The following is a 16,581-nucleotide window of genomic DNA, read 5'->3' as shown; positions in this document are numbered from 1 at the left end:
CTTTTTAGTAACACTTTTGATACTTACCTGAATAATAGCTACATCTACTTCCACAACACCAGTACTTAGAGTATGAACTTATTTTATATCAACTTACTTTTGGACAGAGCTAGTGAACTGAGTCTGTGACCATAGATGAGCAGTCAAGATGTACTCTAGTAGTCTGTCTGTAATGACAGGTAGTTAGAAGCAGCCAGCACACGATATTATGTATTGTAAGGAACCTTACCCCGCTTTACAATATATAAGCAATCTTTATTTAGAAACTTGAGTGCTCACATTTAAGACAAAAACTAGAGACAAAAATGCACACATCATTCATTTTTAGGACACAAATGCATTCACCTCAGTTTCAGATTACACCACAGGTATGATACCTTTTAGCAGCCCAGTGAGTTCATAGGCAGGTATCTCTGGGATATTGCACTGTTCAGTAAGATAGTATCACTGCTGTCTCTTATTATTGGAACAATGAGCTATAATTATGACAGATCATATCATAAAGGCCTTGAACAGACCTTGAATACTTACATCAATAGACCTGGCCCATGTGTAGTTATTTTTCAAGTACATTAAGTATTCCACAACATCCAGCTAGAAGTCAAATAGATTTACGTTGCAATTCAAGATCAGTTCAAGATGATAACCAACCCAAAGACTTGTGTTCTTAATTGCTACTGGAATCCAAGACCTGCTTTTCTTATTGTATTACAGTAGTCACAGTACAAATCTGCTCGTTAGTCCAATGAGATTACCCTTGTTAAGACTATATTCTGGATGGCGTAGCAACATCACTTTCTATTGTTGGGCAGCTTTGTAGAATTTGCTGTAATCCAGGGATGAACAAGTACATCCTTCAAGGGCAGCCGATGGAAAGGGTTATGTTTCAGAAGCTTTGAAATTAAATCCCTTGCACCTTCTGTTACAAATAATGGATACTTGAATTCCACCTAAGAAAAGAAAACAAGGCAAAAGATGATGCAGTATTCTTTTGCATTAATCAAAACTGGAGAGCAATAGGGTTCTGCCGCTCAAGGTACAGAGAGCAAAGAAAACTGTCAGCCTTGTGGGCTATGTACCTTGTACCTAGTAAGTAATTTCATCACAGCCCTGAATAAAACAAGGTGCTCACTGCTTGCCAAAGTTCAGCTAGCGTGCTTTTCTGTGTGCTCCCAACACATAACCACTTTGCTGGAACCTCTCAAGTTTACAGGACACTAGAAATCTAGAAATATATAATTTAAGTTTTTCCTAATACCTTGAATGATTAATATTTTATATACCAGAAACATGAAAGTAGTAAAGGAGATAGTGAAGAAGAATAGCTGCTATATAAACAGGTAGGTGTTCAGATGCAGGTAGAAAGAGGACAGAACCAAGCAGCCAGGAAAGCTATCTTGATCTTTACTGTAATTCTACTGGAGTGACTTCAGAATAGCTTTAGGGATCTAGTTTTGTGCACATCTCATTGTCTTTCTTTCCCTCAAGAGGAATATTAAACTTCAAGACAAGAAGTGAAACCAAAATTCACCTAGTCAAAGTTATGGCACATACCCTGGAAATAGCTCTGTAGGTTTCTTGATATGTTTGTGCTTCAAAAGGTGGCTTCCCTACAAGGAATTCATAGCACAGAACCCCCAAGCTCCAAATATCCACCTTTTCATCATGTGTTCTTCCCTCAATCATTTCAGGAGGCAAGTAGTCAAGTGTCCCACAGAGAGTTGATCTCCTGAAGAAAAGCAGAGAGTACAGTGTATCATTTACCCATTATGGCAGTTAAGATCTGTTTTAACTGCTAGCATTAGCATCTTGATTCAAGTGCTCTTATCTGTATCTCAGTGTAATCTCCCCCAGATAAACTCAGCATCACTGGAATTCCATCAGTCATTTTTCTAGTTTTGCTTTAAAGTATTCTAGTCACTACAGGCAGTCTTTCCCTTCCTTTTCCCTTTTCCCACTGGCTCACAGATCAGTGAGACTTTCTTCATCAGGTACAATTCAGACTAAGGAAACGTTCCAAGTATAGTGCTAGTGTGAGCTATTTGGACAGAAGTTCTGATCTTCATCGCTGGAACCACTGTAACCCTAAACCAGTGCACTAACACTCTTGTTTCAGGTTCAGCAAGTTTTGAAATACAAACGGAGAAGCGGGATAACGTTCCCTCTATGCTACATCAATCAACTATTAAGGCTTTAACAGCAGTGGCCCAATTATTAAACGCTCCCCTCCAGTATTTCAACAAGTTGACATTTACCTCCATTCCATAACTGTAAGTTTGACATGAAAGCTAAAATTTTCATTACAGAAGAATTTCACTGTATAAGGTATATACTGTGTTCTTACCTAGAGGATGGAGCATGCACAGACCATCCAAAGTCTGCAATTTTTAATTCTCCATTAGAGCCAAGCAGCAGGTTTTCTGGCTTGATGTCCCGGTGAATCACGCTCTTTGAATGACAGTATGATAGGGCATCTGCTAGTTCGGTAATGTACTGCAATTAGAAAGAAAACAGAACTGTCAAGTATGAAGACACTGACACTTAAGCTTTGCTAGCTACAGTATAGTATTCCCTAGGCATAATTAGCAGTTTGGAGTAGAAAAATTGTTCCTTACACTCTCAAGCAACAGATGTTGCTTGAAGTGACCACACAAATTACAGCGCTGGGCAATGCTGAACAGTATTCATTAACACTGCAGTAGCTTGTCCTCCCAACATATTCCTAAATAGGCTACAAGTGTGTAAGCAAAATAGCATCTAAAAAGTTAGTTTTATGCAACTGAAAATGACTTTTTCCACTGAAGAGCTAGCTTTATACTTTAGGTATGCTACACAGGAGCAAGCAACATACAAGCAGTTAGAACAACCTACAGTTGCAGTTCTTTGTTCATCAAATTTGGTAAGCTTCTGTAGTTCCTTGAAGACTTCTCCACGAGGTGCATACTCTAGAATAAGGTAGACTCGTGTAACATCATGGAAGTAGCCATACAGTCTGAGAATGTTGGGATGCCTGCAAGAAAATTGAAATGCCCTCCTGAACAAGGTTATGTGTACAATTAATTTTTAATTATACCTATAGGGCCTGTAATTTAACATTTCTAACTGTTATGTCAATGTCTGTGAGAGCTTCAGAGCAGACAGGGTATTTATCATAGAAGCAGACTTGCTAGTAGCAAAAACAGCCAAGAATTTAGCTCATTTGTATTTTCTCATACAAAGCTTTCTACAACACACAAGAGTAGACCGCCATTCAACAAGCAAGTCTCTATAGTTCTTTGAACTTAAGCTTAAATACTTCAAATATTTTCTGTGGAACAACTAATTCATTCAGCAAGTTGGGCATATTTTACAGGAAACAGAATACCAGGAACAAGCTTAGACTGAGAAATTGCAGCCATTCACTTGTAAGAACTGACCAGGTGCTTGGCTTTTATGTTTGGGTTCTTTTTTCTTTTTGGTCCATGGGGTGGTGGGGCAGGGGCAGAATGGTAAGAACCTTAACAAGCAGTTTCAAGTTGTCATGTATTACAGAATTGCTTTTCTTCAAGTGAGTTTACTTTTGTGCTCAATTAAAAAAGAAAAAAACTAAGCAAAGGGTAACTGTTCACTTTACCTGAGATGAGACTGTATTTCAACTTCTCTTCGTAGTTGATGTTCTACCCCAGCATCCTCAAGCTGTGCTTTAAACAGCACTTTCAGTGCAAGAATAAATTTACTCTGCTTTTCACGTGCCAAGTATACATTTCCAAATTTCCCTTTCCCCAGAGGACGACCAATTTCAAAATCATCAAGAGACCACTGTCTTCTGCAAAAGGAAATAGTAAGTTACAGAAGTGATGCTTCAGTGTATCAGCAATGTTCCAGTTAAATACATACTTAGTCATCTCAGCTAGATTTTAGTCTTTGATGGAACACCACCAAGAGGACAAAATGTGCATTGAGACTTCTCTAAAGGAAATCTTGAAAGCTTTTCTCCTGCTTCTAAAGCATATGCACAGAGGTACAGCTACATATTACAGCAAAACCAGAACTGTATAACAAGCTAAGCATGTTTCAATATACTTAATTCAGATATACTCTAGATTGTCAGAACTGTGTTAAAGCAGTCATACTACAAGTCAAACTGCAACCAAAGTCAGACTCAAGCCTCCTGCACATATGAAGAACACATTTTTCCAAGTGAACATCACGTGATTACAGCAGTAATTATCAGAATTCTCTCACAGGAAAAGCTCCTCCTTGTTGAGCCAAAAGCCTTTCTTCAGATTACAGTAATTTATTGTTCCTGAAGATTACCAAAGCAAAGTAACCCTTCCCAGAGTTTCATTAATAAATATTGTCCTATGAAGCGAGGCCACTATTCTTAGCAATCAAGAGGCTCAAGCAGGCAGCAGCTTGGCTGCAACTTACTTGGAGCATAAAGGGATAGTCATTGAAAGCAGAACTAACATAGCTGTAAGTTTTTTAGGCACACAACTTACTTTTTAGTCTCCTCCTTTTTCTTTTTAGTAGACTCTTCGTTTTTCTGTTTAGATACGCTGTCTGCTTCAGAACTCTTTGCTGTATATGGACAAGTAGAACAACTTTATAAAACAGACCAGGGAATGCAACACATTCACATGAGGAACAAGCCTGGGTGGTATCTACAACAATTTACAGTCTACCCTCCATGATATTTAAAACCTAGTGTAGCTTACCACTGGCAAAGCAGCATAGCAGTTAGAGCTACTTTATCAAAGTGTAACTTCAAATGCTTTTTTGAAAATAATGAAAACATTGAGAAGGCTTCTCCCCACCTCCTCACTCCTGCTCATACAGTATTCTTGTGTATCAGGTTACCATGAACCTGGAAAAAAATGTGATGCAGGAATACCAATTCCATTTATTCAAAGTTGACTCATGAGCATCTGTACATTTTCAAGATTGGAGAAGCACGTATATTGGCTCTAAATCCCTAATCCTGGCAGCAAGGACAGTACACTAACATCTAAGATGAAGTATGTGCTGCTTTTCTGTTTCTGGGTGCAACCATCTACTCCCCTACAAGACTGTCCAACGTGTCATTAGCATGAGCTTTACATTTTCTGTACTGCACTCTTGTTTGAAGCATACCAAGTGTCACAAACACATAAAGATATCATCTTCAGAATTACCAGGTACAGGAGCTTGTTGAGGTTTTTCACTACTCTTGCTTGGAACCTGAGGCCCAGCAGTTGGCTGGACTGGAAGTTTTGGTCGGGGCTGCTGCGTTGTCTGATTGTTAGACAGTTTTTGGTTTGACAGTGAAGATTTTTGTGACTGTACAGGAACTCGCTGGGCAAAATTTGAAGGACACAGAACACGCTGTGGTTGAACTCCACTGTTCAGCGGCCGGCTCTGGGCAGAATTCTGAGGCACGGGGACACGTTTTGGGCCATCCACAACAGGATTTGCTACCTTCAAAAAACAAGAACTGTACATTAGTAATAGAATAGTGCACTATAACCTTTATTTCCCTGTACAGTAGAGTTACGTATAGGCTAGGGAAAAAGATAGTGAGGAGAAAAAAAAACAGAGTATATTAAAAGGAGATCTTAAAATTTCTCTGATCTTATATTTTTAAGAATTAAATTGACCTGTAGAAAACTGCTCTCTTGTTAACAATGTGCTTATTCCTAACTAGTCACAGATCCACCAAAGTCTAACTATGAGTGGAAAGTTCAGACAGATCTTTACTATAGGAATTCATTCACATGCACTGCTTTGAGTCACTGCTCCCTTCAATGCTGTGCATTTTAAGATACCTTGCACTGCAACAGGAGTTCATCAGAACAAAGCAAGTTTTATCTGCTTTTAATCCTTTCCTTTCAGTCGAGGAAGGTAGTTTAAACTTATATTTAAGCAATTCTTAGTTGTTCTAAAATACTTTGCCTAGAATTAAATTCAAATGCTAATGATCTGTTACTGCTGCCTTCACTCCTCTAAGAACACTTATGTTCTAGGTTTTTTTTTTTATTCAATGCATTGAAAGCTGACTTTAAACTATGCTTTGCTTCTGCTACTTTAAAACCTGACCAGGAATGTTTATATTTAAATTAGAAGAATGAGAACATCCCTACTTCCATGTACAAAGATATGCAATCTTAGACACATGAATAGCAACGTTAAGGCAGCATTTCCTTTGGGAGTCACAGCCAGTTTCCTGGATGTATTTGCTGTCTAATTAAAGGATTATGAATAAAAGCTGCACTATTAAGACTTCCCAAATAAAAATTTGCATGCTAATAACAGCAATAATTAGTGCAGTCTTGGATATTGTCCAATGTAACAGAAAGACTGGAAGATGTTAGTAATAGCTCACTGTGCACAGAAAACATCGTTCACAGTTTCTTTCCTCATTTTGTCACTGAGCAAAATTAGTCTCCATCGTCACACTTTGCGACTTAAAGATTTTATACAGCCAAGAGAAACACACCTACAAACTTCGTAAGCTTCTTACCTTAGTAGCACGAGAAGGGTTTCCAGGACAGTTTTCTTTTGTCTTCCTGTCCATAGTGCTGAGGAAGGCAAGATACAGTTTCGCCTACGGAGCAGACAGAGAGGACGGGGGTGAGCTGCAGGCAGCACCGCTCCTCGGATCTGCTCTCCCTCTGCCCCCCACGCACCCGAGGTCTGCCCGCCCCAGCTCCGTAACGGCCGGGCCGTACCCACACCTCCCGCCGGCCAGGCTGCCCTCAAGGCAGGAAGGGCCCTCAAGGCAGGAAGGGCCCTCCACGCCACAGCACCACCCCAGACACCACATGAACCCCACAACCCGCTCACCTCGGCCTCCGGCCGCTACGACTGTTTGAATTCAAACCTCCCTCCCTTAAATACCCTTTAAACTACCGCCCCCTCGCCATTGGCCCCTCTCCCGGCGTCTGCGCCCTCCGATTGGCTGCTTTTCAGCCGACCCGCCCGCCGATTGGCTCTCCTAACGTTCCGCTCGTCGCGAGGCCTAGACTCGTCGCCGTGAGCTTGCGGAGCGCATGCGCAACGGCAGCCTGCTGCGTACCCGCGTCGGCCTGACCCGCCCGCCCCGAGGGCGGTGTTTGCGCTACATGCGTATTTTACGTACCGTCTCTCCGCCGCTGGCTTCTTCCGTACTCCAACTGCGTGGATCGAGCCCCGCTTACACACTTTTCTCCGCAAGTCTCTGCCCGGCCGGGTCTTTCGTTACGCAAATCGCGTATGTCCAGACCACCCACCTGTGGCAACGCTACAACTACCGTTCCTTCCTCGCAGCCACCGAGGCCTCGCAGCGCGCCGCCGGCGTCGGGGGGAAGGGCTCCAGGTTAGTCCCGCATCCCGCCGGGCTCCGACCTCGTCCCTCTCAGCTACCCGCACACCCACCCGCCGCCCGGGGCCGAGGGAGAGGCGGTGCTGCCACCTCGCGTGAAGCCGAGCGCGAGTGGGGGCTCGGGGCCATTGTGTCCTGCCGGCGAGGTAAGGTGCGACGGGCAGCAGCGCCGAGGAGGAGCGGGAGGGCTGCAGCAGGCCTCTGCCTCGCGCGGCACTGCACGGCGCTGCTCCACGTGCCCTCGGCTCTTGAGGACAAGTGCGAAGGGGACACCCGACCGGAGCCCGACGTCGTGTAGCGGCGCTGCCGGCTCACAGCTGTTGGCAGCACACAGCGCCTTCGGACAGCGCTGAGCGGTCCGTGCCGCTCGTGAAGTGCAAAGGAGTGCGGGGCGCTGCGCTGTCGCGTGGTCCTGCTCACACCGGTGAGGGGACCTCCGCCATTCGGTGCGGCGCGTGTGGCCTCTGAAGAAGTGTGATTGAAGGCAACTTGTCACTGGCTCTGCGTCCTTAACAACCAGCGCGAGGGCGGTCCCGGTGTGTTGGTGTTGACAAGCGGGACACAATAGGTAAAAAGAAGATGTCGGGTCGTCGTGTGGCTGCCGCATGTGACCGACGCCAGCTGCCGCGGGGCATGGGGAGCATGGCATCCCCCCTCCTCGACCCGCGTCCACTTCGGCTGCCATTTCTGGAGGCTGACGTGAGTAGGACAGGGCTGTGGGGAGGGTGGCGGTGGGACCCGCGGGACAGGCGTTCAGCCTGTGGGACCTGGGAGCGGGGCAGCCGGCCGTGCTGACGGCCCAAACCACTCGTGAGGCCTGCGGCACTGGGCGGCAGCGCCAACCACTTGTTTCTCAGCCTTGTAATGACCCACGTCAGGCGTTGGTGTCCCAGCAGCACCGTGCGGGCGCTCTGCAGCCGAGACACAAAGACCCCCGGCACCCAGCTGCTGTGCTCTTAGCAGCCGGCCCCACGCTCCGATGGGCTGCGCGGGGCGGCCCTATGCGTCTCCGCGGGCCGCTGCTCGCCTGGGCCTGCCCGAGCCGTGCCCTGTCCGAGACGCTGCCCCACCGGCTGCAGCCGGGCCCGGACCCCGCGGGGCGGGGGGAAGGGGCGGCGGACTCTCAGGAGCCCGGCGGGGCGCCGCGCCTGCAGCCCGCCCCTTCCCCGCCGGGCGGGGGCTCCCTTCGCGCGTCGCACGTCACGTGACAGGGGAGGGGGCCTGCTAGTGTCGCGGCGCGCGCGCAAGGCGTCATCGGTCACGTGACGCTGCCGTTCTCTCCCCCAAGAGTCGCCTCCAATCGATTTGCGGGCGCTCGATGCAGCAGCCTTCGCGGAGGAGCATTCTTCGGTCTCGGCCGCCGCCGCCGCCTCCTCCCTTACCGCCGCCGCCAATCGATGCGCTCAGGGCTCCGGTCGCCATTTTAGGGGGAGAGCGAGGGAGGCAGAAGGAAGGGTCGGTAGGTACCGGGTGGCCTCGCGGCGTTCTCCGCGTTCGGCTGCGCGGCCTCGGCAGTGCTGCGCCCTCTGTAACGGCCGCGCGGCGCCGCCCGTGCTCTCCGCGCCCGCCGCGCTCCGGCCGAGCGCTCTCCCCGCCCTCATTCAGCCCCGTTCCCCCACGCCCCCTCCCGCTCCGGTTGTTGGTCCCCGGGCCGGGCAGCGTCCGGAGGGCGGTGGGGCGGCCGGGCGGCCGGGCCCGGAGGGGCTGGCGCTGGCGCTCGGGCTTTCCGCGTTGCTCGTCCCCCGCTCCGTCCTCCTGCGCCCCGTCCACCTGCCTGCCGCTGCCAGCAGGGCGCGATGGGCGCTACCAACCCCCTAACCCCGCTCTCCAAAGCTGCTTTTTTTTTTTCCTTTTTTTTTTTTTCCTCCACGTTATTTTCTCCATTGCTCCTTAATACAGTTCGTGTTCTTTTTATTCGTCGGGTTTGCGTTTCTACAATAAAGCTGCACCAGCTTTCTCCTGTTTTCTCTGTCTTTCGTTTCTCGGTCTCAGTCTTGCCTAAAGTTTCAGTGCTGTTAGCACCGATACTCAGCAGGATATGCGTTATTTGGAGGCTTTAATTGTTTCATGCAACTCACTTGTATGTGACTTTTCCTGTTTGTTTATTTCAGGCCCCTCCAAGGCATTCTTTGCTCACAATGTATAGGACAAAAGTCAGCTTGAAAGATCGTCAGCAACTTTATAAACTAATAATTAGTCAGCTACTGTATGATGGATACATAAATATTGCTAATGGCTTAATAAATGAGATTAAACCACAATCCGTTTGTGCGCCATCTGAACAACTGCTGCATCTTATTAAATTAGGTAAGCTGAGATTAAAAACAGAAGAACTACTGTAAAGTTTGTGCTCCCAAATTCTTGGATTAAATCTTTGTGAATAGTGTAGTGTGACTGAGAATGTTTTCTTCTGTTTTCTACACTCTTGTAGTAAACCACACAGCTCTTATATCTTTACATACAGCCTGCATTTTGTTATTTAGCACTCACTGTGTTCTGCTAAACAGGATCAATGAGTCTGCAGATTTAATAGTAACATAGATCCATTACTAAGGTACAACTCTCTGTGGTTGTTTCTGGACGTATTGAAAAGGGAGGGAGTAAGTCCTTCCATTGGCCACCTTCATTGGCCTTTATATACCACTCTCAAGAAAATGAGCTTCACAGTCCAGGTTTTCTCTTGCTTTTTGTTCTCTCTATGCATCTTTCTGAAAGTACATACGTGCTGCAGAAAGTAATCAGAATTCCTGAGCTGCTGTTGAAAGAAGCCAGCTGGATTACTGGAAGAATCCTAACCATGACAACATGTCTTCTCTGTATTGTAACTGGACTGGTTCTGCTACTTGAACTAGTTGATTTCTATGGGTATAAGTGTGGAGCCTCGTCTGTCTGAAAGAAGAATACCAGGCTTTGCAGTCTGTAGATGAAAGCAGGAAAAACCTTTCTGTGAAAGTTGCTGACTGCAGCTAGGCACTGAGCTTAAAACTTGTGCGACTTTGCCTTGGTGCAGCTTGCAGTGCTGAACTGGCTTTGTCGTGTAGATGCATATTGCAAATCAAAAGATTCTTTAAGGTAGGTTTGAAGTAACAATTTTCATTAGTAGTGTTAGGATAGTAGTTTGTGTGGTGTTCTTCCTTCAATTCAGTAAAGGAGAGTAATTGGCAAATGCTTCCATTTTTTCACTTTAAATCTCATGTAACAGCCTTGAGTCTTGTTTCACTCTTTTGTAACCCGACTATGGGCATGTCAGTGACTTCTGTATGTGCTTGTTTAGCTAACAATAAGTAATCAGTACTTAACACCATTCTATATTTACTGGTTATCTTGCCACAGTTACACTAGAGCTGAATACAGCTGTGTTTAGTCAAACTGCCTTTCACTCTTCATGAGGGATATTGCTGTGCTACAACTAAATCTGTTCTGCTAGCTTAGGTTTGTTCAACATGGGCGGTCTCTCTTAAATCCTGAACTTCAAAGCTGCCAAAGAAGTCTGTAGGATAGATATGAGCATAGCCTGCCTGTCTGAAGAGGAGGTAAGCCTGGATTAAGAATGTCAACTCTCTCTTTTCAGGGATGGAGAATGATGACAGTGCTGTTCAATATGCAATTGGACGGTCAGATACAGTAGCTCCAGGCACAGGAATCGACTTAGAATTTGATGCAGATGTACAGACCATGTCTCCTGAGGCCTCTGAGTATGAGACTTGTTATGTCACCTCTCATAAGGGACCGTGTCGTGTAGCAACATATAGCAGAGATGGACAGCTAATAGCTACAGGATCTGCCGATGCCTCAATAAAAATTCTTGATACAGAGAGAATGCTGGCCAAAAGCGCTATGCCTATTGAGGTAAAATATGACTTGAATCATAGTCACTTTGTGAATTCTTGAGCTGCTGTCTCTGTTTCGTGCCATGTCTGTGCCTTGTGGCTGGCTCAGTGGGTTGGACTAAGTATCTGTCTCGACGTATTTCCTATTCCAGCAGTGGCTCATAAAGTACTCTTGAAGAAAAGGAAGAAGAAACGGGGCAAGTATACCTGTGTAACTCCTCACAGCATTCTAGAGAGCTGAACCAGAAATTGCTTCTAATAGTTGTTGATAATCTCTCTAACCATGCAAACAGTTTGGTTTAACCTACTTTCATATCTGACCTTTACAGCGCACGGTGGCTCTGTTTCAGTATTGTTTCACAGAGTATATATTTGCTTCCTTTACTTTTTCTCTAAGTACACTTAGTCTGGCAACAGTTTAAGAGTTTTGGGTTTGTTTGTTTTTCTTCCACTGAATGCACATCAAACTCCCAGCAGTATGCAATGTGAGTGAAAGTTGCAGCTTCCCCAGTTGGTACTGCTTCCCTTAATTAGCATGGCAGTATTGTCTTTTGAGTTGGACTGTTCATGAAGGTGATGTATTTTCAAACATCAGTTCTCTGTGGCTGATAGTAGTTTGTCCTTGAGCAAATCTAGTAACCTTTGTAAAGATACAAGGACTTATCATAAGTGATAATGTGCCGAGTCATATGTCAGAAAAGGTAGCGAGCGATACGATCACTCGTGCAGGTGAAAATGGTGCATTGCCTGTCAAAGGAATGTTCTGCCTTCTAACACTAACTTGTTCAATGTTCTTTGTAGGTTATGATGAATGAGACAGCACAGCAAAACATGGAAAATCACCCTGTTATTCGGACTTTGTATGATCATGTGGATGAGGTTACATGTTTAGCTTTTCATCCTACAGAACAGATCCTAGCATCTGGTTCAAGGGACTACACACTTAAATTGTTTGACTATTCAAAACCTTCTGCCAAAAGAGCCTTCAAATACATACAGGTTAGACACAATAGTCCAATTCAGAGCAACCAAATCTTGAATGTGTGATTATTGAGATATCAGTGAGCTGAATTGCATCTGAGTATGGAAGTGGTTGGGTATGTAGGAGTATGCAGTTACAAAATGTGCAGACCTGCTAGTTATGCATTGTGAGTTTGTGCATAATGGAGCTGTACTTGTAGCTATAGTCTTAGAATCTTGTGCCTGTTGGCTTTCTGTGAATTCAGACCTAATCTAATATGGATGACTGAAGTCAACTACATTTTCTTGGTTCTGGAGGCAAGTTCATGATTATGTAGTGCCTGACAAAACCTCCTCCTGCTGTTGTACAATATTCAACAAGTGGGCACAGCAAGCTGCTCTAGGGGAAAAACTATGATATGGTTCAGTGTGGCCTGTCACTTAACATACAGGGCATTTTTCTATTCTGCAAAAATAGAACATGTTGTGCTAATTGATAATGTAGTTTATTTTGTAGCATTTTAGTGCCACCACAATTGACACTTCAATTTTTGGTCTTTATTTTTAAACTTACACCAATTACGTATTTTTTTGATCAAACAGGAAGCAGAGATGTTGCGCTCAATCTCTTTCCATCCTTCTGGAGATTTCATACTTGTGGGTACCCAGCACCCTACTTTGCGACTCTATGATATCAATACTTTCCAGTGTTTCGTGTCTTGCAATCCTCAAGATCAGCACATCGATGCCATTTGTTCAGTAAATTACAACGCAAGCGCAAACATGTATGTGACGGGAAGTAAGGATGGATGCATCAAACTGTGGGATGGTGTTTCAAATCGCTGCATCACTACTTTTGAGAAGGCACATGATGGAGCTGAAGTCTGTTCTGCTATTTTTTCCAAAAATTCAAAGTATATCTTGTCAAGTGGAAAAGACTCTGTAGCTAAACTGTGGGAGATATCTACTGGTCGGACGCTGGTCAAGTACACAGGTACGTGGCAGCTGACCTTCCAGGGACCACCTTTATCACTTGCTGACCAGTGAGCAGGTGGTGCCATCTGAAGAATAAGATTTGTTACTGCTGCCTACTAACTCGTAAGGGGAGACGAAAATCCTCCTTTTGTGAGTATATATTGCCCCAAAATTTGAAAACATAAAATGCTTCCACAAGAAAAGCTGTGTCAGTGTCAACCTATTTAATCTACCTAGAGTTTGGAGACATAACTGACATCATTACACCATTGCTTTTGGAAGGAAGTCATCACTAAGCTAGAGAAAAAGTAAATAGGAATGTGGATCCCTTAAGGAATAGAACACTTGTGGAGACAGTTTCATTTTTCTAGTTTTTCGTTAACTTTTTTTTTTTTAAGCATAATTGTTTTTCTTCTTAATGCTCAGTTTAGTCAGGGGGCTTACCACATTAAGCTGCACACCTAGTCTAACCAAAAATGGAAAAGTCAAAAGTAATGTGTAATCCTTTTGGAGTTAGAGGAGTCCACTTTGCCTGGAGAGTTCCCCAGACTGTAGGGGAATTGAACCACTTTGGGGCAATTGCTTTAATGAATTCTTGTGCAAAATATAGTTCTAGTAAAGCGTGACTGCAGCTGTATGACGTTCTTGAAGGATGCAATTGCGTGCAACGTAGTCACACTTAACGGCATCCTGCCAACAGCATGCTTTGATCTCAGCAGGACTTAGGAAATGATGAAAGAAGGAAATTGCACGTGATAAGTTACATGACTGGAGAAGCTTTTGAATAAAACAGCCACGTGCTTATTATTAGAGGTCATACCACGACAGTGGAGTGGATGTTGGTAGAAAAGAACTTGATGCCATCAGTTTGGATGTGTGCAGTCCTTGTGTACTGGCTGTGTTTGCTGCCAACCAGCAGGGTGCAGCACCTCCTTGATAAATTCTTGAAAATACTGGGTAGGATGCAGCAGTGTATTCCTGGCAAAATAAATGCATAAATGTGAAACAAATTCCCTTTGAAGGAAGGAGAGGTATGGCTGAATTACATCGTGTGGCACATTGTGTAGACTGCACATTAAAAACAGAAGTTATTAATGATAACAAGAATCTGTGTTTACCAACAACTGTGGTCTTCAGTTAGTTAGCTATAAGCTGTGTACAAAACATGTAAGGCTGAACTTCTCTGACACAAGTGGAATACTTAATCCTTTTATTCTATAAGATGCTCTACCCTATACAGTGTATATAACTACAAGAAGTTTTCTGTAGTTGTTTTACCTGTATAGTAATTGAGAAAATAAGGCTTGGTAATAAACTTCCCATAACTATCAGTTGCTGTAGTTTGCTTCTAGGTCTTTGGGGAAAGAAAAAAAAAAAAAAAAAAAAAAAAAACACAATTAAAAGTGATCTTACTCAGTTTGTATTTTACTGCATGTATTTAGGAGCTGGTTTGAGTGGGCGTCAAGTACACAGGACACAAGCAGTCTTCAACCACACAGAAGACTACGTGCTGCTGCCGGATGAAAGGACCATAAGTCTCTGCTGCTGGGATTCGAGAACTGCTGAGCGAAGGAATCTCCTTTCTCTTGGGCACAACAGCATCGTCCGCTGTATTGTCCATTCTCCTACCAACCCTGGCTTCATGACCTGCAGTGACGACTACAGAGCTAGATTTTGGTACAGAAGGTCAACAACAGACTAAGGACATCTTTATAAAAGAATGATTATCCAGATTCCTTATATCATCTTGTATTGATTGTACTGCCAACAGATGCCTAAATGAGAGCTACGCTATGTCTGTTTTTTGTTGTTTTGTGTTTTAATTCTGTCAGATGGCAGAAAAATATTAAAATACTGAAACTTAAGTTTTGCCCCACACTAATTTTTTTATTAGTGTGTGTGGCATTAATTTTTTCAAGTCATCTCTGATTTTACTCAAGGAGTTGGGGTGTGGAATAAAATGATCCTTGCAGGAAGGATTAAACTTATTCTCCTGTCTTTCTGAATCCTGTGAAAGATAATGTGACTAAATCTTGCTCAAACTGGGCAGTGTGAGCCAGTTTTGCTCTGCATTGTATCTGTGCAATCCCCCTAAAGTCTGTTTAAAGAATGGATTATATGAGCAACATAGAACTCGGTGAATGTTTTAATGAAGCCTTAAGCCGTCTTCAGTTCTGATTCACACTTTGAAGCTCCTTTTATATCTTTCAGTCTCTTTCCCCAGTTGGCCAAGCAGGCCTCTGATTCTGAGCCAGTTTTGTGCCATAAGAATTTGAAACGTGGTTTTAAATTGTTTAGATGAATTGAAGAAATGGTGTTATAGTTCTGATATTAAAGCTCAGACTTGAAATCTTGTTGTCTTTACAATTTATCGTAAGTGTAATCTTTAAAGTAAATTCATGGAATTTTCGTACTGAAGCTATCCAATGTGGCAGTGCTGCAGCATATGAAAGTGAGAATAACCTGGCAGTAGGGACCCTTTAGTAACTCCTCTGAGAAACTTATAATGTTAATTTTCTTCATATATGTATGTCAGAAATGTAAACTTGCTTCATTTAGTTCTCATTCTGTCAGTCTGTTACACAGCAACCGAGATACTTCTTCGAATTTAAAAGCAGACTCATTGTTTCTTCTGCCTGTTGTGTCTGATAGTCTGACTTTCCCAGATCTTACCGTATTCATTAGAAGTACAGATCAGCAAGAAATCCATGGTTAAAACTTCTGTACATTCAAAAATTCATCACATGTTCTTATAGATGAGCTTTATTACCCGGTCTTTGTAGTTTTTAGAGTGCTCATTCAGGCATTCTATCTGCAGCATAGTGGTACAGTGCTTTTCAGATTCACATTCGGGAATAAGTTTCCTTTAGTCATAAGCTCAGCACTTGCTTTCATTAAATGTGTGGTTGTTACTGTTGGGTTAATTTTCCATTGCCACTAAGTGTCTTGTCAAGGGCTGATGAGAATGCAGGTTTTGTCTATATATAAATAAAGATTATCTTTTAAAAAATTATTTAATATTTAAAGAAGGAAATGTATTAGTTTTCTATGTAAAAGATAGTAGAACATGGGAAGGATAGGATTTGGGATGTGTTACAGTCTGAATGGCTCTGTTGCACTGCATTCAAATCAGGCAATTGTAGACTTGCAGTGTTGAATGTTTCATTTTTGGTTTTTTTTTTAAGAGAAAGTTAATATTCTTCTTAAATAATACAGCAGTACAGAACAAATCTACTAGACTTAGCAATTCTCTGCATCAAATGTCGAAAACTTTAGCTACATGGGAGCCATAAGATAGTGGGTTCTGCTGGCTTTTATGGTGAAGGAGAACCAGAGCTGGGTGGGAGGGAAAAGGGAAGTGATGACACAGTTATTAACGCATGCTGTACTTAGCAAAGCAGCCCTCTGGTACCAGCACCAGTCAGCTAAATTGGGAGCAGTGGTAGTTCTTCATTGAACTGAAGTGTTTCTTCCAATTCTGGTAAAGCAGCTGTCTAA

The 16,581-nt window shown here is 43.7% G+C and overlaps 2 protein-coding genes across 4 annotated transcripts; one reads left to right on the top strand and one right to left on the bottom strand.

The window, feature by feature from the left end:
* Positions 1-234: 234 nt before the first annotated feature.
* On the bottom strand, positions 235-7,492 carry AURKB (aurora kinase B). 3 transcript variants are annotated; one of them, XM_040651060.2, is made up of 9 exons: positions 7,097-7,492; positions 6,479-6,562; positions 5,154-5,436; positions 4,482-4,560; positions 3,614-3,805; positions 2,872-3,010; positions 2,345-2,493; positions 1,555-1,729; positions 235-950 (listed from the first exon to the last, which is right to left on the bottom strand). In XM_040651060.2, the coding sequence occupies exons 2-9, from the start codon at positions 6,530-6,532 to the stop codon at positions 792-794; spliced, it is 1,230 nt and encodes a 409-aa protein (XP_040506994.1). In that variant the 5' UTR covers positions 6,533-6,562; positions 7,097-7,492; the 3' UTR covers positions 235-791. The 3 variants fall into 3 exon arrangements, with proteins under 3 accessions (XP_040506994.1, XP_425725.2, XP_024998200.2); XM_425725.8 differs by lacking the exon at positions 7,097-7,492 and adding an exon at positions 6,802-6,834; XM_025142432.3 differs by lacking the exon at positions 7,097-7,492 and adding an exon at positions 6,802-6,834 and having other exon boundaries at positions 1,657-1,729.
* CSTF1 (cleavage stimulation factor subunit 1) lies at positions 7,051-16,104 on the top strand. The gene is made up of 7 exons (NM_001396857.1): positions 7,051-8,017; positions 8,607-8,777; positions 9,430-9,625; positions 10,890-11,167; positions 11,950-12,147; positions 12,712-13,102; positions 14,526-16,104. Exons 1-7 carry the CDS (start codon positions 7,898-7,900, stop codon positions 14,783-14,785), a joined length of 1,614 nt encoding a protein of 537 aa, NP_001383786.1. The 5' UTR covers positions 7,051-7,897; the 3' UTR covers positions 14,786-16,104.
* Positions 16,105-16,581: the final 477 nt, after the last annotated feature.

The sequence above is a fragment of the Gallus gallus genome, chromosome 20 (genome assembly GCF_016699485.2).
Source record: "Gallus gallus isolate bGalGal1 chromosome 20, bGalGal1.mat.broiler.GRCg7b, whole genome shotgun sequence".
NCBI classification, from domain to species: Eukaryota; Metazoa; Chordata; class Aves; order Galliformes; family Phasianidae; genus Gallus; species Gallus gallus.
The sequence above is the reverse complement of the archived record's forward strand: the minus strand, read 5'-3'. Positions and strand labels throughout refer to the sequence as shown.

Coding starts and splice junctions, on each gene's coding strand:
- CSTF1 (NM_001396857.1), top strand. CDS start 7,898: ATGTCGGGTCGTCGTGTGGCTGCCGCATGTGACCGACGCCAGCTGCCG. Junction 12,148..12,711: donor GAGCCTTCAAATACATACAG/GTTAGACACAAT, acceptor TTGATCAAACAG/GAAGCAGAGATGTTGCGCTC. Junction 13,103..14,525: donor GACGCTGGTCAAGTACACAG/GTACGTGGCAGC, acceptor GCATGTATTTAG/GAGCTGGTTTGAGTGGGCGT.
- AURKB (XM_040651060.2), bottom strand. CDS start 6,532: ATGGACAGGAAGACAAAAGAAAACTGTCCTGGAAACCCTTCTCGTGCT. Junction 3,806..4,481: donor AAAAAGGAGGAGACTAAAAA/GTAAGTTGTGTG, acceptor TTCCTTTTGCAG/AAGACAGTGGTCTCTTGATG. Junction 2,494..2,871: donor ATGAACAAAGAACTGCAACT/GTAGGTTGTTCT, acceptor TTCTAATTGCAG/TACATTACCGAACTAGCAGA.